General features: G+C 42.6%; 1 protein-coding gene across 3 annotated transcripts in view; it reads left to right on the plus strand.

Annotated features, from left to right (window-relative positions):
• The first annotated feature begins 791 nt into the window (after nt 1-791).
• The window catches only part of dachc (dachshund c), a 602,876-nt gene continuing 577,526 nt past the window's right edge, over nt 792-26,141 (plus strand). The window contains exon 1 of one of the 3 annotated variants that reach the window (XM_038817809.1): nt 792-1,899. In XM_038817809.1, coding sequence (XP_038673737.1) covers nt 1,358-1,899 — 542 coding nt within the window. In that variant the 5' untranslated portion in view covers nt 792-1,357. The remainder of the gene's footprint in view (nt 1,900-26,141) is intronic. The other 2 variants (XM_038817808.1, XM_038817810.1) reach the window with 2 other exon arrangements.

Raw genomic sequence — 26,141 nt, forward strand, 5'->3', positions numbered from 1 at the left:
CCTCTTCTGTATAGAATATCTGCAGATTCGGCAATCGATCTTGTGCAGTTATTTCCTTGATTTGAGTGTGTGTGTTAATCGTTAATACAAGCCCTTGGCTAAGGTATAATTTTCGCCCGAAAGGCTGACCTATTTGTTCTGTCCTGGTGTGTTTTTAATAACGTTGTTATTTCTTTTGTTTTCCATATAGAATGGTGTGGGGGGGGGGGGGGGGGCTATTGTTAATTTCCCAGATCTGAATGGAGATTGTTCCAACTGACTATGCACGTCATAGAATGGTCAAATCCCTACAGTGCAGAAGGGGGCCATTCAGCCCATCGAGTCTGCACCCACCCTGATCCGAGAGCACCCCACCCAGGTCCACTCCCCCCCCCCCCCCACCCCACCCCACCTAACCAATAAAGTTGTGTTCCCCTCTCTTATTAGGGGAAACTTCGATATGCACCCGAATGGGGGCAAATGATCCGGTTGCTTTATTGGTGATGTTAGAGCGAGTAGTCAGAATCACTGAGAACACACATATAGCTACCCCCCTCACCTCCCCCAGCCCCGTTGTTTTGTGTGTGCGTGTGTGTGTGTGTGTGTGTGTGGGTGGGTGGGGGGGGGGGGGGGGGGTCACACTATGTAAGGAACCCAATGCAGCTAAGAAGTCGATTTCCTCGATTGTTGAAAATAATGTTGTCACTGGAGAAAGGAACTGCTTGAATTTATTGGAGATTGGTGGGTGGGTGGGGGTGGGGGGTCAGTCTGATTAGAGGATGCCTTTTTCGGTGGCGTGAAGGTTAACATTTGGGAATAAGGGATCTCTTGTGATCATGTTAGGTCGGGGGTTTCTGATTTTTGAGCTGGGCAGATTGGTCTCTCTCTCTCTGCGCCCCCCGTTAGATTGCAGTTAACAGATGTGAAAAGCGATTTGTTGTGAACTTGCCCCGTTTGGGCTCTCTAACTCGCTATTCCCCCCTCTCCCTCTCTCCCTTCCTCCCGCCCTCTCTCTCTGTCTCGGTGTGAGTGGGAAGGGTGCTATTTGATATATTCCTGGCTGGAAAGTTAATCGCTCCGCCCCCGGGAAACCGTGTGACATGTCATTTCTCCTTTTGATGTTTGTGTGTGTTATGTGTGTGTTTGTCCCACACCGTTTCTCCTTCTCTCCGCTTGCCTGGAAGAAAATAACAATAATAACTTCGACTGCTCAGATCAGAGGGCAACTTTGACTGAACCACAGAACCAACCTTGAACGTTATTTTTGTGTGTGTGTGTGTGTGCAAATGCACGGGGTGTTGATTTTGTAAAGAGGACGAGGACACAGTGGGGGATTTCTCTCTCTCTCTCTTGTCAATTTCTCTATGTAGCAGCCAGCATGGCCGTTCCGGTTGCCCTCATCCCCCCAGCCCCGTTGAATCAGACTCCAATCTCGGCCCCTTCGTCCTCCTCCTCCTCTTCCTCCTCCTCCTCATCTTCCTCTTCATCATCCCCTGCCATCTCTTCCATCTCGGCTCCGGCAGGGGCGGCAGCAGCGGCGTTGTTCCGGGCGGAGGGCGGCAGCAGCAGCGGCGGCAACAAGCCGGTGTATTCCACCCCCTCGCCGGTGGAGAACACCCCGCAGAACAACGAGTGCAAGATGGTCGAGCTGCGAGGGGCCAAGGTGGCCTCGTTCACCGTGGACGGGCACGAGCTGATCTGCCTGCCGCAGGCTTTCGACCTGTTCCTCAAGCACCTGGTCGGCGGGCTGCACACTGTCTACACCAAGTTGAAGAGGCTGGATATAACGCCCGTGGTTTGCAACGTGGAGCAGGTTCGCATCCTGAGGGGGCTGGGGGCCATCCAGCCCGGGGTCAACCGCTGCAAACTCATCTCCAGGAAGGACTTTGAGATCCTCTACAACGATTGCACCAACGCCAGGTAAGCGGGGCGGCAGAGCCCCGGGGGTGGGGGTTGCAGTCAGGACGAAGCAAGGATTGGGCATTCAGAGTAGAGAGAGAGAGGGGTGTCGAGCAGACTGGACATTGACTGGAAACAATGGAGGGGCATCAACCTTCACTTTAGCAACTCGCCCCTTCAGCTGCCTCCGCTGTCAACTACCCCACATTCCCACCGCAAACCAGCAGCAATATTAAAGTTCAGAAAGTTGTATTTGAAAAGCCTCTGATACGTTGAGGGTGCCCCCTCCTCTCTCTGTACTGCTTGAAATAACACAGCCTTGCTGTGTTGCGAATACCTACACTTGTGAGAATATTGTAGCATGAGAAGTTGCAGTTTGGTGGCAGATAGCTTTCAACCCACTCCCCCTCTTCCCCCTCCCCCCCCCCCCCCTCTCTAAGGTTTTATCTGAAGGTGTGAGTTTGTTTCCAAAGGGGAGCTTTAATTTCTCCCCCCCCCCCCCCGTGCCTGGCGATTTCACTGCTCTGGGTAAACTCTCTGGCAGCGAGCCCTGAAGGGGTCTCTCTGAAATGGTTCAGACTGGCTCCGGGTTTGCACTCACTGGAACGCGCCACCTGTAGCCTTTCCTGACCCCCCTAACGTATCATTCCAGTTTTATATATGAGACACCTTCCTGGGGTTTAGTTCCTCCAGCTTGTCGAGTACATCAGCCGATCTCACCCACACCACCTGCTGATCGTATCAGGGAGCCCAAAGTGAGGTGATGTTGCCAATTCCACCAGTCAGTAACAACACCCCCCCCCCCCCCCCCCCCCCCCCCAGGCTCTGATTAAAACAAGGGCGGCGTATTATAGTAACCCAGTGACCTATTTTTAGATGGGATCCACCTGAGAGGCTTCATGGTGACCGAAAACTGCGGTGTTGAAAGATTAAATTTTGCTCAGAGATATTCGTCCGACCCAGATTGCTTAAATCCCCGCTGTTGCACGTGGGGCAAGCTCAGAATACTGTCCCGAAACTTTGCAATAGCGGAATGCTCTTTTTAAAGAAAAACTAATTTGTATCAAGTTTAAAGCAGAGTCAATCCTAAATGATAACTTTTGCCCCCCGTGTGTGTTTGTGTGTGTATACGATTTGTCCTTCAAAGAAAACTTTAAGCTAAAATTCATGTAAGGTTAAACAGGTGATCCTAACTTACTTTACTGAGCATTTCAAAATGATGCAGCTATTCGTCTGTTGCGCCGATTCATACTATCTCACACACATGTAACTTGGAATAGTAAAGTGTGTCATAACATTCCTTGGAAAGGGCCTTTAAATCCCTCTTCCTCCCACTTTTAGACAGGCAAGCCTAACTTTAATGTGAATACCTGTTACAAGAAATCCAGAATCGCACTCAGGATACATTCCATAGTAATATCCCTTGGAATCTTTCGCAGAATAATATTGTCTCTGTTCTTTTTCTGTCATCTCAATTCAGTCCTCCCAAGGTTTAATCTTAGGAAAGGATTCAGATTCCTACTTAGCCCTTGGGTAATTCTTAGTCAAATCAGAGTAATGAGAGATAAGGTGCAACTGACCAAAAACAAAAAACCCTAGCTTTATTTTCTCTGCTACTAAATAAGAAGTTGTCGTGAATAAATATTTAAACTAATCTAAAAAAGATATTGAGTGTACCCTCACATACATAGTGTGTTCTGAAATAACAAGCTGTGCCAGATGGCTGCCAACAATTGTGCTTTTACACCACCCATTAATAGTTTCACTTTGATCTTTTTATGCTTTAGAATATATGGCACATCACTGAGTTCTTACATGTACATTGTACTGTGCTCTTTAATGATCCATATCAATTTGAAAGAGAGTCTTGCTGTATCACATGTTGCAAGGGCAACATTCACAACACCCACATTGATATCTCATTCTTTGCCCTCATCAGGTTTCTGTTGATTTAAAGTAATCGAACCAGCTTCCGTGTTTTTTTCTCTGTAAGCTAATTTTGCAATAACAAGTTGAATTCATATTTTAAAGGAATATTAGAGTTAAAATAATATTTTTATTTCGATTACCTACTGTCACTTAACCTGATTTTTTTTGTTCATCTGAAGGATCCATTAGTGAATTAGAAGCGTTGGTATCTTTTCTCGCACAATGTAGTCCAGTATTCAGAAGCATGATCTCACCACAAGAAAGAGTTACTTTAAAATATGTTGCCTTGACAACACCCTTATTGAAAGCTATCATAGCTTTGTTATATGTAAGGTTAAATAAGATGGTTTTTAACCTATCTTACTGAGAATTTCACAGTGATATGTAGCTACTATAATGTGGTTCGACTGGTTTCAAAATAAGGGTTCAAAGTAAGGTTCTTTGTTTATGGAAATAAAATAAACACAATTTTAAAAGCAATCAAATCATAAAAAGCTTTATATTCATCAGAAAAGGTTACAACACCCTGTTTAGCCACCTCTGTTGTTTAATGCTCAGTGATGCATAACAAGTACAGAGTCAATTTACCCTTCAGATGGTCAAAATAGTTAAGGCAGTGGAATTTTTTTATGACTTTGTAGTATTCAGTCGACTAGTGGCTGGCTGTTTTAAACATCACAACTTTATCTGACCTCCAGTTTGAAACAGTTTTTTGTCATAAGCCAGTTTGTGGTTTATTTCAATCCCGTGATGGAGCATGAAATACTGAATGAATGGGGGAACTTTAAACACCATGAGTGCCGCATGCATTGCTTTACACAAGGAGTGGCTTTCCCTCAATGCAGTAATATGGGATGCAACATACATGGTTAGGTGCCAGCATATACATAATTGAGTGGTGAAAGTCTGAAAATAGATTTTTTCAACTTATTGCTGGAAATGTTGGTGAAAAGATTTGATTATCACTGACTGCAGTTTTATATCTCAATCATCATTACATCTTTGGCTCTGCAATTTTAAACTAGTGTTGTTACACATGGACCCTTACATGGAATTAGTCTGTTTAATAATTTAATACAGGCCATTATTGGCTGATTCATTATTAAGGTACAAGAATCACATTTTAATCTGGGTTAATTTTTAACATCAGAGGTGTAACACTTAGAATGGAACATTCTTTGGAATGATGAGAATCTTGTTCTATTGCAAAACATTATAGCCTTGTTCAGACCCAATATTCTGCACACATTACTTGAATAGATGAATGCATAATCAGAAATATTGACATTCTTGGATCATGTACGCAACCTTGGGCAGAATGCATCATATTGGTATTATATTGTTGAAGTGAGCTGTACATTACTTATTGATTGGACCCAGAAATTATACTTTCTTTAAAGTGAATACTGTATATACTGTACAAGTTTCCTATCATTAGTAAATTGATTCCGTAGGTTATTATACATTTTGATATTAGTTCTTGACTTCAATACTGCACATTTCTATTAAAATATTTCATTGAGAACTATTTTTCTTTTTGTTTACAATTATACTTCTTATGTGTGCAGTAAATTCGAAGGAAGCCAAATATCGTTTCCTGATTTCCACCCTGACACTGTCAGAATATTTTTAAGCCCTTCACATGGATTAACTGTATAATTTCACATTTATGAAGATGACGTCCGAGACTCTGCAATGTCTCATATTGCTGAGTAAATTAAGAATCAATGTGCAGAATAGTAGACACTTTTAATGTTCAGGAACTGTCCATATAGACTAACAAGTGAAAATGTCTTCCACATCATATTTTGCTATTAAGTAAATGTTACTGTTATCCATTATCGCATCCCACATTATCAGCAGAGGCATTCGATATCCCTTACCTGTAAAAATGGTGTTGCATTATAATTTGAAAGGTGAGGTACAAAAATGTCAAATTCCGCAACTTATCAAAAGTGTATATTTTTGCTTCTTAAAAATAGTTTCAAAAGGACTACTTTGTTTAAAAGGAAGAGGAATAATTTTAAGGAAAATCAAGTTGGTTCAATCACAACAACAAAACTTCCTGTTCAGAGTCCATGAAGTCCAAGTAGGCACGAGAGTATGAATTCCTCATTAAAGTTTTTGATGGCGTGAGCTGAATTTCCACGAGAAATTCATTATATTAAGTGGCAGACTGAAAAGGGAAGAGTTTCCATACGTCTCTCAAATCATTAGTGATCTTGTTGTGTGTGATCTAGTGTTGCTCAGATTAGTATTTGTACAATGCAGAAGTGCAGAGAACATTCTACCATCTGATACTTATAAATACGTCTTAAAGTGTGTAACTCTTTCAAGCCTGCTAACCACATAGTCTAGCTTATTACAAAGGTGAGTGATGCCAATAGACTAAAATAGAGAGTAATTATAAGATGCAACAATTGCTTTTGCTGATAATGTGACCACGTGCTCTATAGGTTGCCTGCGCTCAATTCAGTGCCTCACAGTGAGATGAAGGATAAGAGGGACATCATTGTGAGATCAATGGCAGCATGATTGAAATGAGATGCTATATCTTATGTTGTCGCTTGAACATGACACAAATTGACATATTATTCTAAAACAGATATTGGAAAAGGAGCTGAGTTTGGGAGTAAAGAAAACACAACTGACACTGGGAAGCAATTAAGTCATAAGTTTGAGTTACTGCTTGATTCCACATGCTGGAGTCTTATCTGATTGACAGCAACACAGTTTGATGCAGGAACAAAGAATATTTTGAAGGGTAAATGAAAGTTTGGAAAATTTAGAACTTCTGAATCAAAAAAAAACTTGCTGCCTCTCAACTCTGAATCAGTGGAGCGTCTGAATACATGATTTGTTAATAAGGACGATGATGCACTGCTCATACAAAGCATGTCAGGCCAACAGATCTTTGAGCAGATTGAAGGTCTGCCTTGCATAGTAAGATCCTCTTTTATAATGTTTACTGGAATCGGCCTTAACCTATTATCTGTGATTTCTGAAATAATCCACTTCAGCGTTCCGTTATTGTGTGCAAAGTAAGGAGTCGTTTCCAGAAAGCGTAACAGAAATATACCTTATGTCAAAGGATTTGCTTCAGTCCTTTGGAACAACCAAAGGCATAACTACACTCTATTTCAATTAAACGAGCTCCATGATAACATGCTTTGAGAGCTATTGCGTCAAGTATAGGAAAAGTGCATTGAGGAGCAGTGAAAGTGAAGGATTTCTCAGGCCCTGTCCAATAAGCTAAAGTGTCAGCAAGTTGTTACCTGATTTTTTTTAACTGACGTTGAGTGAGAACTAAATCCCTAACAGTTAATTTCATGGTCTGATTTCAGATTGTAGAACAAACATTTGTTTTATACGCCCTAATAAAGGCTATCTGTTGTCACCAAAATGATGGAGTCTTAAGGGCTCGATTAGATTAGTTAAAAATAATAAGCATCCACAATTTTATATACATACTTCCAAAGTCTGATCATTTCAAAGTGAAATAGATTTAGATTAGAATCTGTGCTGGAACAATAATGAGGTATTGTGCAATAGAGAACTGTAATTCTGACTTAATACCAGCAATAAAACTCTGCATGTGTGTATGTGGGGGTGGGCTAACCCATCTTTAAGGCAATGATACATGGGGGTTTAATGGCAGTAAAGTGCTTGGTTAACACAGGAACACACAGGCCTATAATTACCTTTCAAAGCACCTGGTAAGGGTCGGATCAGGTTGAAATCTATCACTTTCACAATCACTCTGAACTATTTCAGGAACCATTGCATCACTGCTCAAAATGCAGGCGGCCACATAATCGCAATTAAGGACTCCTTCAGTGAGACAGTGAATAGTTTTGGATCCTTGCACGTGCAACATCCTTTCGGTAGGCATTCCTCTTTCAGAGGGCTGTCCACTCATTTGTTGCCTGGGATGTCATCCGGTGTCATCCGATAGCTTGCCAGAGATATGCCACTGTTGGCTGGAAGTGCCATCAAAAGGTCATGGCTTTTAAGTGCCGTTTCAGACCAAATCACTCTTAAGATGAAAGGGACAACATCCCGTTTGTTGGTAATAAGGCGGTATTCCCAACGACCAAAATCCAAACAGTGATGGCATTATCCTATGTAAATTATCTCACGTAAGGATTCAAAGAGGAGTCATATTTGACTCCAAACATCAACTCTGTCTCGCTCCCTCCTGAGATGCTGCCAGGCCCGCTGAGATTTTCCAGCATTTTATCTTGTTTTAATTTGGGATTTTTTTCAATGCAGTCAGGGAAAATCAGAGAAGACACATGGCTTAAAATGTCCAGACCCACATTTTGGAAATGGAGATTTCAAAACTTGGAAATGCTTTTTTTTTATATTTAAGAACAAGTAGATAGATTTCTGGACTCGAGTGATGACAAGGGGTATGTGGAATATGGCGTTGAGATAGGGGAACCACCATCATCATAGATACAGAGATACATAGAACATACAGTGCAGAAGGAGGCCATTCGGCCCATCAAGTCTGCACTGACCCTCACTTCCACCCTGTCCCCATAATTCAATAACCCCAACTAACTTTTTTGGTCACTAAGGGTAATTGATCACGACCAGTCCACCAAACCTGCACATCTTTGGACTGTGGGAGGAAACCAGAGCACCCGGAGGAAACCCACACAGACACGGGGAGAACATGCAGACTCCGCACAGACAGTGACCCAGCAGGGAATCGAACCTGGGACCCTGGCGCTGTGAAGCCACAGTGCTATCCATTTGTGCTACCGTGCTGCCATGTTGAATAATTAATTATAAGGGGATCAGAGGTTATGGGGATGAGAAAATATCAGCCATGATTGAATGATGGAGCAGACTCGATGGGCCGAGTGGCCTAATTCTGCTCCTATGTCTTATGGTCTTGTGGAATGTTGCCAGAAGGGTTGAATGGCTGCCTCCTAGTTTCTATGTTTCTGGGGCTTACAATGTTAAATTCAGTAAATTATGCTTAAAGAAAGAATGGTCCCGTTGCTGTTACCGTCAAGGCCACCCGTGACTAAATCGAGACTCCCTCCCACCACCCATCTATTAATGAAAATTCTGAGAAATCAACTAGTATGAGGAATGTGTGTTCCCGGCCTGAATGTAGCTATACAAGCTCCGTGTTCACGAACTTCGCGTTGGCTGCCTTACTTCATGTGAAGCTACAACTTTCCTTATGTGCGGTAATACTGCGGTGAGGTTGGTGTGCACAGAGGGAGGGGGAGGTGTTCACCATTGTTTGAGAGGAATAATGTCATTTGTGATCATTTGATGTTGCTGCATGGAACTGATTCTGTTCTTTCCGCAATCTAGCAACACGCGGGGTTCAATGAGGCTGGTGGTAGCCTGGCAGGTGCAGCAAGGTAGCTTCATGGAGAAGGCATGTGTGCGGTGTGTATGTCACATGGACAGTGCTGTGTTGCAGCGGGTGTCGGTGTGGGAGAAAGAACCACAAAGGGTACAAATTCGGAGATAATTCCCCCCCCCACCCCTGCCTGATCCATGCAAATGTTTATTTTATGAAGGGGATGTGAGTGTGTCTGTCTGTGTATGTTTTGAGTGTATTTGTCTATGGGTGTGTGTTTGATTGTGAGTGCTTGTGACTGTGCATGTTTCAGTGTTATGCCTGTGTGTTTGATTGTGAATGTTTGCATGTGTGTGTGTGTGTGTGTTTGGTTGTGGGTGTTTGTATCTGTCTGTGTCTGATTGTGTGTGTTTGTGTGTGGGGGTTTGATTGTGTGTGTTTGATAGTGTGTGTCTGTGTGTATTTGATTGTTAATGTTTGTATCTGTCTGTGTTTGATTGTGGGTGTTTGTGGCTGTGAGTGGGTTTGATTGTGGGTGTTTGTGGCTGTGAGTGGGTTTGATTGTGGGTGTTTGATTGTGGGTGTTTGTGGCTATGTGTGGGTTTGATTGTGGGTGTTTGATTGTGGGTGTTTGATTGTGTGTGTTTGATTGTGGGTATTTGATTGTGGGTGTTTGATTGTGGGTCTTTGTGAGTGTTTGATTGTGGGTGTTTGATTGTGTGTGTTTGATTGTGTGTGTGTTTGATTGTGTGTGTGTTTGATTGTGGGTATTTGATTGTGTGTGTTTGATTGTGAGTGTTTAATTGTGTATGTTCGATCATGTGTGTTTGTGTGCGTTTGTGAGTGTTTGTGACTTTCATTGTCGGTGTTTGTGTGGGTTTGATTGTGTGGGTGGGTTTGATTGTGTGGGTTTGATTGTGTGTGGGGGTTTGATTGTGTGGGTTTGATTGTGTGTGGGGGTTTGATTGTGAGTGTTTGCGCTGTGTGTTAGTTGGTTTGACTGTGTATTTGTACCTGTGTGTTTGTATGTGTTTGAGTGTGTGTGTGTATTTGAGTGTGTCTGTGTGTGTGTCTATGTGTGTATGTGTGTCTGTTTGAGTGTCTATGTGTGTTTCAGTGTGTCTATGTGTGTGTGTTGGAGTGTATGTCTATGTGTGTGTCTGAGTGTGTGTCTATGTGTGTTTCAGTGTGTCTACGTGTGTTGGAGTGTATGTCTATGCGTGTCTGAGTGTGTGTCTATGTGTGTGTGTCTGAGTGTGTGTCTATGTGTGTATGTGTGTCTGTTTGAGTGTCTATGTGTGTTTCAGTGTGTTTCAGTGTGTCTATGTGTGTGTGTTGGAGTGTATGTCTATGCGTGTGTCTAAGTGTGTCTGAGTGTGTGTCGATGCGTGTGTCTAAGTGTGTCTGAGTGTGTGTGTGTGTGTCTGAGTGTGTGTCTATGTGTGTATGTGTTTGAGTGTATGTCTGTGTGTGTATATATATCTGTTTGCGCCCATGTCGCCCATGGGAATGGTTGGATCAGGTTCAGATCATTTCGAGTGGAACTGGATGCTAAGATACCAGTCACCCAGCAACCGCATCCAAGCGGGAATTGGGATAATAATAACTTCAAAAAGGAACGGCAGAAGGCTGATCAGGGTGGGAACCAAACTGCAGGGAAAATGAGACAGTGCAAGTGTCCTTAATGCCAATTAAGGCAACATGGCGCATCCTGAGCCAGTAGAATATTTTTCAAAAAATAATTTCCCAGTTTTGAGCTGGACCTCTTAGCAGACGCACAAATCTCCGTCGAGTTTTTTTTTAAACATGCTCCCTTCTGTTCCTGTGCATGGCACGTGAACGTCTGCAGCTTTGGGAGATAAGAGGCGGGCACCAGCGATCTCTGCAAACACAAGCTCTGCCTTTCTCAGGGCGTGAGTTCCAAAGTGGCTGGAACCGAAGCCACTCCAGCGTGCAACTTTATTCTTTTCGAGTGCACCTCATTACTTGGGGGTTTTTTTTTAGCGTCAAGCAGGCTGTTAAAGATGTGAATACTTACCTCCCTGGAGTTTACTGGCTCACTTAAACCCCCCCTGTCCCAAGTGAAACCACAAAAAGATATTGGCCACCTTTAAAAGGGACAGGACTTCCCAACCTCTTTTCATCCCAATCTGTTTTGAGTTGCGGATTCACGCCGACCCCAATATTCCAGACTGCAGCACCTTCTTATCATGCAACGACCTTCTCAGAATGCCCACATGCACTGTCCTTTACCATTCAGCTGGTGTGAGCGGATGGGAGGGGGGAGGGGGGGGGAGTGACTGCTAATTGCATTGTAATTTTACTCTCATGCCCCCCCCCCCCCCCTCTCCCCCTCTCAGTGTATTACTGCTGGAAACTGAATTGGTGAATAATCAATTACAATGGCTGAAGGCACATTCTGCTGGTAGATCAAGGCTGTTGAGATGGGGAGGCAAAATAAAATGTGTCCATATATGTAGAACACAGTTGTGTCTCCCCTTGTCTACCGCAACCCCCCACCCCAACCCAAACCTACATGGTGTTCCCTATCACTCCTCTATCGGGAGTGATTCCCCCTCCTGACACCGAAAAGACTTGAAGGAGGGCTCGGCTCGGGTCTCGGGTAGACTTATGTTTAATATGATCACGTACGGAAATTGATTTTCTGCAGAAATTAATTAATTTTTCATATCGCCCTAAGCTGCAGTTAAAAAGAATGCACACTTGCCTGTTTTTTTTTTTTGCAGAAATATTGCCTAATCATATTAATACGATTGCCCCAAGGATGGGAAGATAATTGTACAAACGCATTTGGAAATATGTATCACTGAGTATTTATCATTAAATTATGCAAATCGCCCATCTCCCGTCCTTTCCAGCTCCGGATTCTCTAATTAGGATTGATATGCTGAGTGGATGTTGCACAATCTGGATGCAAGCATGACCAAAAAGCATTAAATTGGAAACGACAGGGTTGGAATTTAAGAAAGTATCCCCCCCCCCCCCCCCCCCCAAACAACCCCCACTGATCTTTGCAAACTTGACTGGTGTGTAGGCTAGCGACAAGCAGGAATGTCCCTTGACCTGACAGTGCTGCAGCCATTGTTAGCAGTGGGCAGTCGTCATTTACCAGCTCCTGCTCCCCATCTGCGGTTTGATGAATTGCCGTGTTTAATACATTTCAGCTTTTGTCTCGGCCGCCTTTGCCGGGGAGAATAGACAGGATCAGTCACCAGTTACAGTGGCGATTGCAGACGCAGCACCTCTCTGTCTCTGTCTATCTCTCTCTCTATCACACACACACACATGTAACACGCCTGGCAAGATGCAACCTCGGCTGATTGGCGACGCCCCCTGGATGTTTAACCCCTTGGTGCTGGAGGTGGGGGGGGGGGGGGGGGGGTGTGGACCTTGTCAGCTCCAATACATGTGGTCACTTCCACCACCCATTGCTTCGACGTTGCTGCCCTCCCGCCGTTCGCCACTCAATAAGATCTCCTCCAACCGCAGTCCCTTTAGAAGTTGCAATCTAGCATGCATCTGAAATTATTTTTTTAAAAGGTGCTCCCCGCAGATAAAACTTGGCTCACCTCGCTGACAGTATTCAAAACTCCCACTTATGCAATCACCAACTTTACTGGGGGAGTGTCAAATATAACACAAATTGCCAAATGTAAGAACTGCCCACGCTGTGAGCCCTGTTACATCCTTCATTGCAGACCCCACTCCCCGTGAATATGTGAGGGGAGGCTTCCTTCAGAGGCGCTGCCTCTTCAGCAACTACCCTGGAGCTTCGAAACTCTTTCTAAACTTCGCTGCACTCCAAAGAAGAGGCGAGTGGCCCGACTATAAAGGGGAGAAAGTGTCTGATGCACAGGAATTTCTGGATTTTGCTGCGGATGATCATTGGGGTTCACTGTCGCACTAACAGACAGATAGCCCTGGAGCAGGGTCACAACTCTCTGGAAACGCTACCTCCTGTCTTCCCTCTCCACAAGAGCTGCCAGACCTACTGACAATGTTTCCAGCATTTTCTGATTTTGTTTCAGATCTCCGGCACCCGCAGTTTTTTCCCGCTTTTATTAAAATAGTTAAATTGGAGATATGATGTACTAATATTGACTCGTTTGAACACATGAAGGAAGCCGCTATCTAATTGTCCGGCTGTTTTACTCGTGTACATTAGAATAGCCACCACGTTTTCCATTACCAATTACTTGCTAATGAGCAGCCCTGCTTGTACAATAATGAGAATAGCACTTTATAGGTAATAGGTGCATTTAACTGTAAAGACAATGGACACCTCCGTCACTGCTCACAATCGGCTCCAAAACATCGTGGCGCAATTATTAATGAAGCCCTGGGTATTAGTGTATTAATGAAGTCCTGGGTATTTGTGTATTAATAGAGTCCTGGGTATTTGTGTATTAATGAAGTCCTGGGTATTTGTGTATCGATGAAGTTCTGGGTATTTGTGTATTAATGAAGTTCTGGGTATTTGTATATTGATGACGTTCTGGGTATTTGTGTATTAATGGAGTCCTGGGTATTTGTGTATTGATGAAGTCCTGGGTATTTGTGTATTGATGAAGTTCTGGGTATTTGTGTATTAATGAAGTTCTGGGTATTTGTATATTGATGACGTTCTGGGTATTTGTGTATTGATGGAGTCCTGGGTATTTGTGTATTGATGAAGTCCTGGTATTTCTGTATTAATGAAGTCCTGGGTATTTGTGTATTAATGAAGTCCTGGGTATTTGTGTATTGATGAAGTCCTGGGTATTTGTGTATTGATGAAGTCCTGGGTATTTGTGTATTGATGAAGTTCTGGATATTTGTGTATTGATGAAGTCCTGTGTATTTGTGTATCGATGAAGTCCTGGGTATTTGTGTATTAATGAAGTCCTGGGTATTTGTGTATTGATGAAGTCCTGGGTATTTGTGTATTGATGAAGTCCTGGGTATTTGTGTATTAATGAAGTCCTGGGTATTTGTGTATTGATAAAATCCTCGGTATTTGTGTATTAATGAAGTCCTGGGTATTTGTGTATTGATGAAGTCCTGGGTATTTGTGTATTGATGAAGTCCTGGGTATTTGTGTATTAATGAAGTCCTGGGTATTTGTGTATTAATGGAGTCCTGGGTATTTGTGTATTGATGAAGTCCTGGGTATTAGTGTATTAATGAAGTCCTGGGTATTTGTGTATTAATGAAGTCCTGGGTATATGTGTATTAATGAAGTCCTGGGTATTTGTATATTGATGAAGTTCTGGGTATTTGTGTATTGATGAAGTCCTGGGTATTTGTGTATTGATGAAGTCCTGGGTATTTGTGTATTGATGAAGTCCTGGGTATTAGTGTATTGATGAAGTCCTGGGTATTTGTGTATTAATGAAGTCCTGGGTATTTGTGTATTAATGAAGTCCTGGGTATTTGAATATTAATGAAGTCCTGGGTATTTGCATATTAATGAAGTCGTGGGTATTTGCGTATTAATGAAGTCCTGGATATTTGCGTATTAATGAAGTACTGGGTATTTGCGTATTAATGAACTCCTGGGTATTTGCGTATTAATGAATCCTGGGTATTTGTGTATTAATGAAGTCCTGGGTATTAGTGAAAGCTGGTGGAGGAGGTCAATAGGTTTGCTGAAACTTGCAAACTTGCAATGATAACCTTGGGGGGGAGGGGGGGGGGGTGAGGAGAAAGGCAAACTCATATTTTAACAACATTAATAATCGTAATGGGAGAAACAGGACGAGTGTGTTCAATGACATGACAGACGGCCCTGGACAGTTCTTTTTTTCTTTTTAAACACTCAGCAAAGTTAGAGGCCAAAACCTGACATCAAATCGTTTAATATGTCAAAAGGAATGTGAATTGAAGAAAAAATGCTTAAGCAATCTTTTGGAAAGTTGCAAGTGGGAATAGCCAAAATAAAGCATGATAAATTAAAAAAAACAAGGTCTCCGAGTCATTATTCCCCCAGCGCTCGAGGAAGAAGCCGCTTAGATGGACTTTATTCCAAAGCTTAATACTGTCCCATTGGAGATCTCAGTGCCGGCCTGGTAAACACAATGTGAAATCGCATGGCTGGGAAATCAACAGCAGAAGTTTTAAAAAGGTTCACATGATCTTTCAAGGCCATCATTTAGTCCAGTGATTTATCTCGTGTCGTCCCCGGATTGCACACCCCGGATTGGTTACTCTGAATGGAGAGTGAATTAAATTGAGCTGACATGGTCTGCCAATAAGCATTGTTTCATTATTGAAGCGGAATTCATTTTTTTTTGGAGCCGAATGATTTATTGCATGATTTGCAATTATGAGCAGATGACCTAGTTCTTTACAGGAAAACACAAACGATTTTCATGTGGCTCCCAACGCTTTTTCTTTGGAGACCCTTTGAGACATTTTCTTTGTGATTGGGGGGTGGGGAGATCTACAGGGTTTAGTTGGGTCCAGTTCTGAAGGGACACGTTAGGATAGGGGTGAGGAGGCTGGGGGACAACATTAATGCCAACGGGTCTTAAATGAAAGCATTGCATTGAAAGTTTAATATCATTATAGATTCGTAGAATTTACAGTGCAGAAGGAGGCCATTCAGCCCATTGAGCCTGCGCCGGCCGTTGGAAAGAGCACCCTACCCAAGCCCACACACCTACCCTATCCCAGTCACCCACCTAACCTTTTTGAACACTTCAGAGCAATTTATCAGGGCCAATCCACCCAACCTACACATCTTTGGACAGTCGGAGGAAGCCCCTGCAACATTGCTTCGCCAAATGTTCTACAAAACGGTGATTGAATGAGGAAAGAACATTAGAAAAAATGTAGACTCCCTACATAGGCTGGTTTATTATGGGGAATCAGTTGTGGTGTGCCCACTTGAAGACATGAGGAAAGAGTAACAACCAGCAGCAGGGCATGGGCACCAAGGGATTTATTGAATGCCCCACTTTCATCATCGTAGGATGTCTTCATAGAATCATAGAACTTACAGTGCAGAAGGAGGCCATTCGGCCCATTGAGTCTGCACCGGCCCTTGGAAAGAGCACCCCACTTAAGCCCACACCACCACCCTATCCCCGTAACCCAGTAACCCCACCTAAACTTTTTGGACATGAAAGGCAATTTAGCATGGCCGATCCACCTAACCTGCACATCTTTGGACTGTGGGAGGAAACCGGAGCATCTGGAGGAACCAGACCCAGACACGAGGAGAACGTGCAGACTCCACACAGACAGTGACCCAAGCTGGGAATCGAACCAGGGATCCTGGAGCTGTGAAGCAACTGTGCTAACCACTGTGCTACCGTTCTGCCCACACGACTTAACGTGCGAAAGGTGACCGTGGTGCTATGTCAGTCTCCACATCATAGATTCTCAAGGTTGAAAAGAGTTGAAAAGCCAATGAGGTCAGTTTCTGGATGTTGGGTTGAGCTCAAAACAGGCCATGGATCATCTTAACAGTTTTTGAGATTGTCCATTTATAGAACTAAATAATAAAGATTATTATTATTATAAATATAACAGTCAGCCTGACCACCCACCTTTCATGTACTGCGTTTAGACATATGAAATTCTCTTGACAGGAAAACACAGAATTCCGATCCTTTGTATCTAATTTAATATTCATTTTTACAGTTTGGTGTTTAAGCAATTAAACAATCGTCACCGACCTTCTAATTTTGATCTTGGAATTGGAAAGGAGGCCTCACTTTCTCAAAGGCCTCAAAAGGCTTTGGAGATCAAAGGGGACTTATTACAGAGTAAAGAGGATTTTGGAGTCAGGTTTCAAGAGAGTTGTCGGTCTTTCTTTGATTTTGTGTCAGCTGAAGATAGTTTGCGGTATTAGGTTTCTCAAAATAGTACTTTAGATAGTGAAAGGAAGATTGGGATTGTAGAACACGTTTCATAAGTTGCCATATAGGAAATGTGGCAACCAACTTTATGTACAGCAAGTTCACACAGACAGTAATGTGTTACTGATCAGTTAATCTGTCTCCGTGATAATGATAATAATAATCTTTATTGGTGTCACAAGTAGGCTTACATTAACACTGCAATGAAGTTACTGTGAAAATCCCCCTAGTCGCCACACTCCGGCGCCTGTTCGGGTACACTGAGGGAGATTTCAGAATGTCCAATTCACCCAACAACCACGTCTTTCGGGACTTGTGGAGCACCCGGAGGAAATACGCAGATACGGGGAGAACCCGGCACAGCCAGTGACCCAAGTGGGAATTGAACCCAGGACCCTGGCGCTGTGAAGCAACAGTGCTAACCAATTGAAGGGTAAATATTGGACCAGGAATAACTCCCCAGCTCGGCTGAAAAACTGTGCCACATGGTCTTTCACACCCACCCAAGAGGGTAAAACAGGGCCTCAAAGGCTGTCGTCTTATCTCAATGAGGGCATCTCCTAACAGTGCAGGCACTCTCCTTAGTACAGAACTGGAGTGTCAGCTGATTTTTGTGCTCAAGTCCTGGAGTGGGGCTTGAACACACAACCTTGTGACTCTCCGAGGCAGGACTGCTACCAATTAAACCAAAGCTGCCTATTGTGATCCCAGACCAGACCCCAATAGTGACTAGGATATTGGACCAAACCCCCAATATTTTAATTTATTTTGCAAGACTGTGCAAAATGAATGATTCACTCCAGAAGTGATTGGATGAAAAACAGGGCTTTGGTATTTTAAAACAAAACGTTATTTTGAATACAGTATTAAAATCTAACTTCAAACCCAAAATGAACAACTTACAATTACCCCTTGATACTACTACTCAATTACCTATTAAATGACAAGAAAGGAAACGTACAGCTCTCAATCCAGCTTAACACCAGAATGTCATAAAGTAATGCTTGCTTTACAGAACAGCTTTGGGCCTCAGTTAGAGCCCCTTCAGACTCTGGCTGAATGTCTTCAAATAACTGCTTCAACTGGGTTGTTTCAGCCTCTTCCTGATCTTCAGACAAGACTGCTCTGCTTTAAAATATTATTACTCTTTTTTTTAACTATCCTGCTGGGAGAGAATTGTCTTCAATTGTGATCAAAACAAGTGTTGCCAGTTAAGACTTCAACTCTTCACTCCAAAAGATTTTTCAAAATGTCACTCTCTCCCTTAACTCCACCCTGTACTGACATAGTTAAATAAATGAACTTTCCAGGGACTGAAAGCACATTAACTCCCCAAAGATTGTCCCCAGTTAAAACCACAGGCATTAGCCCAGACTGAAAAACACATTCTTCTGGCAATTTCACGTTCTGGCTCCCTAAAAGCTCACAGGACCTGCACAACAGAATCCTTTAAAAAAACAGGACCACTGCAGTCAATCACACTCTAACTGTAGGTTTTTAACCCTTAAACTGCCCAATACATTTATAATCCAATTTTTATTAAATCCTCCATTCGTCACATGCCACACATTTTTTTTTTTTTTTTTTTTTATAAATTTAGATTACCCAATTATTTTTTCCAATTAAGGGGCAATTTAGCATGGCCAATCCACCTACCCTGCACATTTTTAGGTTGTGGGGGTGAAACCCATGCAGGCACGGGGAGAATGTGCAAACTCCACACGGACAGTGACCCAGAGCCGAGATCGAACCTGGGACCTCAGCGCCGTGAGGCGGTTGTGCTAACCACTAGGCCACCGTGCTGCCCCGTCACATGCCACACATGATGGTTGAAATAAATTCTGCCGGAGCAGTCATTTCCTGAAGCATCTCTTCCCCTTCAAAATTCTAAACCAACTTCTTCCCCAAGTTTTGAGTTGGCTCCACTACTCTGTTACTCTTTTGTAACTGCTTTGGGACACTTACTATGTTAAAGGCCATGGAACAGTACAGAAGGAGACCAGCAGTCCATTGGGTCTGTACCGGCCTCCGAAAGAGTACCTTACCTAGTACCACTCACCTGCCCTGTCCCTATAACACCATAACTCCACCTAACCTGCATATCTTTGAACACTAAGGGGCAATTTAACTTTGCTAATCCATCAAACCTGCAACTCTTTGGGCTGTGGGAGGAAACCGGAACACCCAGAGGAAACCCACGCATACACGGGGAGAATGTGCAAACACTACACAGTCATATGTTTCATAGAATGTACAGTGCAGAAGAGGCCATTTAGCCCATTGAGTCTACACTGGCCCCTGAAAGAGCACCTTACTTAAGCCCACATCTTCACCCTATCCCCGTAACCCAGCAACCCCACCTAACATTTTTGGACACTACAGAGCAATTTAGCGTGACCAATCCACCTAACCGCACATCTGTGGACTATGGAAAGTAAACCGGAGCACCCGGAGGAAACCCGCGCAGACACGGAGAGAACATGCAGACTCTGCGCAAATAGTGACCCAAGCAAGGAATCGAACCTGGGTCCCTGGCGTTGTGAATCAACAGTGCTAACCACTGTGCTACCGTGCCGTCCAAGGCAGTTTTTAAAAAACATTTAGAGCGCTCAATTCTTTTTTTTCAATCAGGAGGCAATTTAGCATGGCCAATTCCCTGACCCTGCACATCTTCGGGTTTTGGGGGTGAGATTGGGGGTGAGACCCATGCAGAGGGAGCATGTGCAAGCTCCAATTGGCCAGGGACCCGGGGCCAGAATCGAACCAGGGTTCTCAGCACCATGAGGCAGCAGTGCTAACACTGCGCCACCCGTGCTGCCCTCCTGTGATCTGCCCATCGCAGACAGCACGCATACCTAGTCAAAAAATCATTTCCATTTCTCGGCTTGTGTTATGAGGATGACCGAACAAATATGGTATTTGATTTCTGTTACATGCACTGTGCAACTTTTAATTGGTGTTCAAAAATCTTGAATATTACATCCTGTCAGGGCAAGTTTTATATGAAATGAATTACTCAGTCTAAGACTATTTATATATGAATGCTTGCTCAACAGGCATTACTAATTTCCAAAAACATTAACAACGTGTTACATTAAAAAAGAGTTGTTTAACTGCCCTTAAATGGAAACCCAAAGCAGACAGTCATTCAAGGAATACACTTGTTTCCTTGTGACAGTGTTGCTCATTTATGATATTTGACGTGGGAAGACTAGCAAATTAATTTCTGTTGGACGTGCGCATTAGAAAATGGAAATTTTGCTTGCTGACTTCCTCGATGGTGACAGGGCCTCAAAGCAGTTACGTTTCATTGTTCCTAAGAAACTGGCTGACTAATTGTACAGGCAGAGTGGAAACAAGCACAGCTCTGTCCTCCCCCCGCCACAATCTCCAAAACAAAGTCATTTTAATTAACAGAATGTTACAAAGTTGGCCAGAGATTTTTGTCTGTTGGATGGTGCTCAGTACTTTGAGAAAACATCATCCATTGTTTGTTTTTTTTTTGAATTTAGAGTACCCAATTATTTTTTTTTCCCAATTAAGGGACAATTTAGCATGGCCAATCCACCTAACCTGCACATCTTTTGGGTTGTGGGGGTGAAACCCACGCAGACATGGGGAGAATGTGCAAACTCCTCGCCGACAGTGACCCGGGGCCGGGATTCGAACCCAGGTCCTCAGCGCCGCAGTCCCAGTGCTATCCACTGTGCCACATGCCACCCTTAACGTCAACCATTGTTAACTGTAACCATCGAACGATGGGACAGTTGCGGAAGACTCGACAGAAATGCTCTAAAACCTCACAACGGGTACAGAATAATTTTGGTGGAGCAGGAGCAATGTCTGCTCAGGGAACATGACAATCTGAACCAAAGTGTGCTTTGAATACTTTTAAAATCGTTTGCCTTGTCAAACATCCATTTGCCGCTTTCTGGCTTCATTTAAGCTCCTCTCGCACAAACATTTTTTTTTGCAGTAGAAAATCTTTTCACCTGGCTTCTAAAATGCAGTAATAATAGGCTTTGATGTCTCATTGTAAGTTAGTACTAAGGCTGCTTACCGCAAGGATAAAGACAACTTCATAAATACTTAGACAGTGAACTAAGTGCATTAAGTGCCCTTGGCCTTTGCCAAGAGCAGGTCCTTTACTAACCCCAGAAGACATGCCCCATGAGTAGCTCGGACCCTGGAATGTGCACTCTGTCAATGAGTATTCAGTTCCCAGCTCACCTCAATGTTTGTTGGACAGTTTATGAATTTTCCACATAGAACCGGGAGGTATGTATTTCTGCGCGGAGAAGACCTTCACTTGAACCCCACGATTACTGTTTGTGCTGACATTTAAACCTCTTAATGCGGTGAGAACTCAGCTCTGCAACATACCTTGAAGATGGAGGGCAAGGGCTTCTAAGTGCTGCCATAAAATTATAGTTGCTGGAGTTGCTGAATATACTGCCAGCTGCTTTGAAAATTTGCCATCACTTAACCTTTCTTAATGGCTGGTTTCAGACACTCAGAGTGGGGTAGGGGTAAAATTACAGTGTATTTACTTGGATATTTGGTAAGTGTGCTTTTAAAGCTGCAGTGGAAGCTCACTGCTCCCTTTGACTCTGCGATAATTGCATTAATGCAAGTGATTGTAAATCTTCACACTTTTTTCATGTACGAGTTCAAAGCCTTGCATTGCATTGCATTTGGATAAGGGAACTAATCTTGATTCCAATTTTAGGTGGCCCAAGTACCTCAGACATTTACCCATGACGTCTAATATCATTATTTTGGCAGAGGAGCGAATGGTAAAGTGATATATTAAACACTTGCACCACCTTAAGAGGGAAAAGAAACACTTATTCAAGCCTTTAGTCGCTAAGTCATACTCTTGTCTTTGAGCTAGCAAGTTGTGGCTTCAAGCCTGATCTCCGAGTTTGATCTTATAATCTCTCTGATACAGCATTGCAGTATCAAGAGTATGTTGCGTTATCAGAGGTGATGTGTTGTAGATGTGCTGTTGAATTGAGGTCACATCTGTCTCTTAGGGTGGTTCAGGTGGGCATTAAGCGTCTAAATCACTATTTTCTTTGCAAAATAAAAAGGCCTGTAGGCCAATGTTTCTCCTGTGACTTGCATCCCCAAGAGGGAAAAAATATATGAATTCATTGGATTTTGAGGGATTTCAAGGTTCAGAATGGCTGCTGTGTTCATCCGGACAATAGCACATCAAAAGGAATTAATTGCTTGAAACGCATTGAAAAGTTTGATCTGATGAGATCCTAAATAAAGTCAAATATTGTTATTTTTTTGCCTGGCGTGTTTTGACTGACCAGTTTTGAGTTTATTCGAATTTTCTTGCAATGATCACTTCTATCTTATAGGCTAACCTAAATTTCTGTTTGATTTACTTAGCGTTTTGAAATTATCATAGATAGAATTTACAGTGCAGAAGGAGGCCATTTGGCCCATCGAGTCTGCACCGACTCTTGGAAAGAGCACCCTACCCAAGGTCAACACCTCCACCGTAACCCCATAACCCAGTAACCCCACCCAACACTAAGGGCAATTTTGGACACTAAGGGCAATTTAACATGGCCAATCCAGCTAACCTACACATCTTTGGACTGTGGGAGGAAACCGGAGCACCTGTAGGAAACCCACGCACACACGGGGAGGATGTGCAGACTCCGCACAGACAGTGACCCAAGCCGGAATCGAACCTGGGACCCTGGAGCTGTGAAGCAATTGTGCTATCCACCATGCTACCGTGCTGCCCTTAAATGGATCATATCGGAAGGGTTCCTACATATAAATCTCTAGACCATTATAAAAATCCATAAGGTTTTGAAACAGGTAAAACATGTGATGTTTATTTTGGTAAAAAGGTGGCATGATCACATGACAATTTGACTAACTGATATGTTGTTGATAGCTCAGCTGAAAAAACTGGCAAGATTAATGAGACGTGAGCTAGCCTGTTTGAAAAGAAAATACCCAAGGCACAACTGATCCAAATGTTAAAATTCCTCGGATATAAAGCTAGGCTATTATTTCCAAGAAAGTGCATCAGAGGTTCCATATTTCCAGTGCCAATAATTTGCAAAGAAGGACAAATTGAGAAAGTTTAATAGGCTGTTTGATGTAACACAATAAACAATGGCACATTTGTATTGACTTTTTTTCCATATTAGTATCCAATTCTTGATCAAAGGAGACAAGATTTAAAATTAGTCAGTGATTATAAGTATACAGAATTAGTTCTTATTATTCTCTTAACTTCCGTTGCGTAAATACTTGATTGCCAAATCATGCAGTGGAGGAAACAATGTTAAATTAAGTAACCCACATAAATGGAAAGAGGTAGGGCATTGGGATAACAGACCTTTTTTTAAATAAATTTAGATTAGCCAATTATTTTTTCCAATTAAGGGGCAATTTAGCGTGGCCAATCCGCCTACTCTGCACATTTTAGGGTTGTGGGGGCGAAACCCACACAGACACGGAGAGAATGTGCAAACTCCACACGGACCCAGAGCCGGGATCGAACCTGGGACCTCAGCGCTGTGAGGCGGTTGTGCTAACCACTAGGCCACCGTGCTGCCCATAACAGACCTTTCTTAAAGCTTGCGTATAGTTATTGTCTGAGGGCAAAAGTGCATGATGAGCAAATTTAGCATCTTGCAGTTAATCTGAATCATGAACGTTTTGAAGAGTTAAAAAGTTTATCAAATCTTTTAACTCTCGTAATTGTGCAGCAGTTAACATAGACCCTTGTTTTAGGTGGGTCGAAGTGCCTACTATAGTGGTACCTCATCCAGATAAACCTCTTCCAGATTATCTTCACTTACTTGTCTTATTTCACCAATGACAAAGCCACATGCGACTCGAGAGACAACATTTAAATTGATCTAAACTTGTGTGGGTTGGTTGAAATTTGCCATTGCAGCAAGCACTTTGCTGGGTTAGAACTCCTGACAAAGTTCTGATTTATTTTTCAAGAATAAGATGAAAACCTGGATCTGTGCCAAGCTTTCACTTTGCCATTGAGTGAGGGAATATTAATTTAATGGTCTGATTTTGATTCAAATTGGGCATTATCCTGGAGCATGTCACTCAGTCTTCTGTGCCGGGTAATTCACTCATACTGATTTTGGACATAATAAGGAATAAGACAAAAAAACTCCCTTCCTCTTGGTTGAAGTTCCAAAGTGAAATGATTGCAGACATTAATAGCAATCAATTTTGTGCTAGCTATGAATCCAGGCAGCATGGTGGTGCAATAGTTAATACTGTTTCCTCACGGCACCAAGGACCCGGGTTTGATCCTGGCCCTGGGTCACTGTCCATCTCCCCGTGTCTGCATGGGTTTCACCGTCACAACCCAAAGATGTGCAGGGCAGGTGAATTTGCCACGCTAAATTCCCCTTAATTGGAAACATTTCTAAAAATCAACCAATCTGATAGCTATGAATCCACAATAACACATACCAATGTATGATTCGACATTGATTCAATTGGGCACATCCAGTTAGAGAAAAAGATTATGATAGATGGTGCATGAAAATATTGCAGCAGTGCGGTGTGGATATTTTTACGTGGTTGGGAGCTAAGGCATTTCTGGATGTGTTGCATCTGCATCTAGTCGCATTAGCTGATTGAAGAAGTGAAAATTGAAAACGTTTCAATTCCTGGTGCTATCATCTCTCACTTTAAATATCACTGAACTAGAATATCACATTATCTTGAGAAGGGGAAGGGAAATAAAATAGTCATTTTGGTATGAGATAAATCAGCCATTTACAGAATGTTGATTCTCAATAACTGCAGAACCAAAGTAAATTTCCACACAAGGGGTATTACCAGAATGGATCATTTACCCTGCCAATGTTAATTTCTCTCAGCGTGGAGCCCATACGTATTTGGAGATGAACTTTGTAATCTGCGATGTTCAGTCTTGCGTCCAATATAAATACTTTTTCTTCAATGTCCAATCCATTTTAATGCTCCACTTTATTTTTGAAAACAGTGGAATAAACTAGGATAGGCATTCTCTGAAATGACTATTTATCAGCTCTGTTCTGCTTAGTTGTCATTTTCTGTTGGCTAATGGGAATCTCATAATTGTCTTTCTATTTTCGTGTTGAGTTAAAATTCAGTTGGACTAACATAAGAGCAATTCATGTAGATAATGTGGTGTGTCAGAAATGCTTGTGTGATGACAGACATCCCACAGTGTTGTCACAGCAGGAAGGCATCAGTTAAAGTAACAGATATGGCCCTTATATAAAGTGTGGTCAGCAGCATGGACAGGGTTTCACGAGATTATAAATCACCCCAGGGTCGCTTCTTTCCCACCAGAAGGACTGGGCTGTTGTTTTATTATTGTAATCTAATAAGTGAAGCAAGCAGGGGACAAAACCAGCTCGCTGCCCTGACCTTCATTTGGGTTTCTTTGGAAGCAAAGTGTATAGTTACCTTTCCTCTGATGTTGTGTGGGTTTATGTGCAAAGGGGAAGCTTTGATGGCAATTGCTCTCGGTGTCAAAAGGAGGACTCCATAACCTTTCCATTTGTGGTACAAGGAGAAATGCTTGGGGAAAAAAAAGGATAAACACTATCGTACAATCCCACATGAGATAACACACTTTCAGCCAAAATGGAAGCAGCTCCTTGGGAAAAATGGTATCGAGCAAGCTTGAACAAGAAGTGGAATGCACAGACGTTATGGTTACAGGAGATTTTTTAATAGATATGTTTTCTAAAATTGTTAACCTGGTATTAAAATATGTATGAATTTTGTTTTAAGAGCTCTGCCATCTAATGCTGTGGGCTGCAGTATAATTATAAGTGATTATGCAGGAAAAGTAATTGGATGGAGGCTGTGGATAAATATAGTCTTCAGCAATCTTTAAATGTATTGACCAAACAAAGTATTTTTTGCTTCAAAATGTAAACTCAAGAACTACTTTACCACATGACGTTCCTTTGCGCATGGAAAGATGATGACACAATCCTGTGTCCTTGCTGAGTATTCCCAGGATAGTACACATTTAAAAATAATTTTAGTCAACAGTACAATTCCTTACAGAAAATATTTGTCCAAATTAGAAGGACCATAAACTCTTGACTCCAGTTTCAATCATGCGGAGT

This window comes from Scyliorhinus canicula, chromosome 14 (genome assembly GCF_902713615.1).
Source record: "Scyliorhinus canicula chromosome 14, sScyCan1.1, whole genome shotgun sequence".
NCBI lineage: Eukaryota > Metazoa > Chordata > Chondrichthyes > Carcharhiniformes > Scyliorhinidae > Scyliorhinus > Scyliorhinus canicula.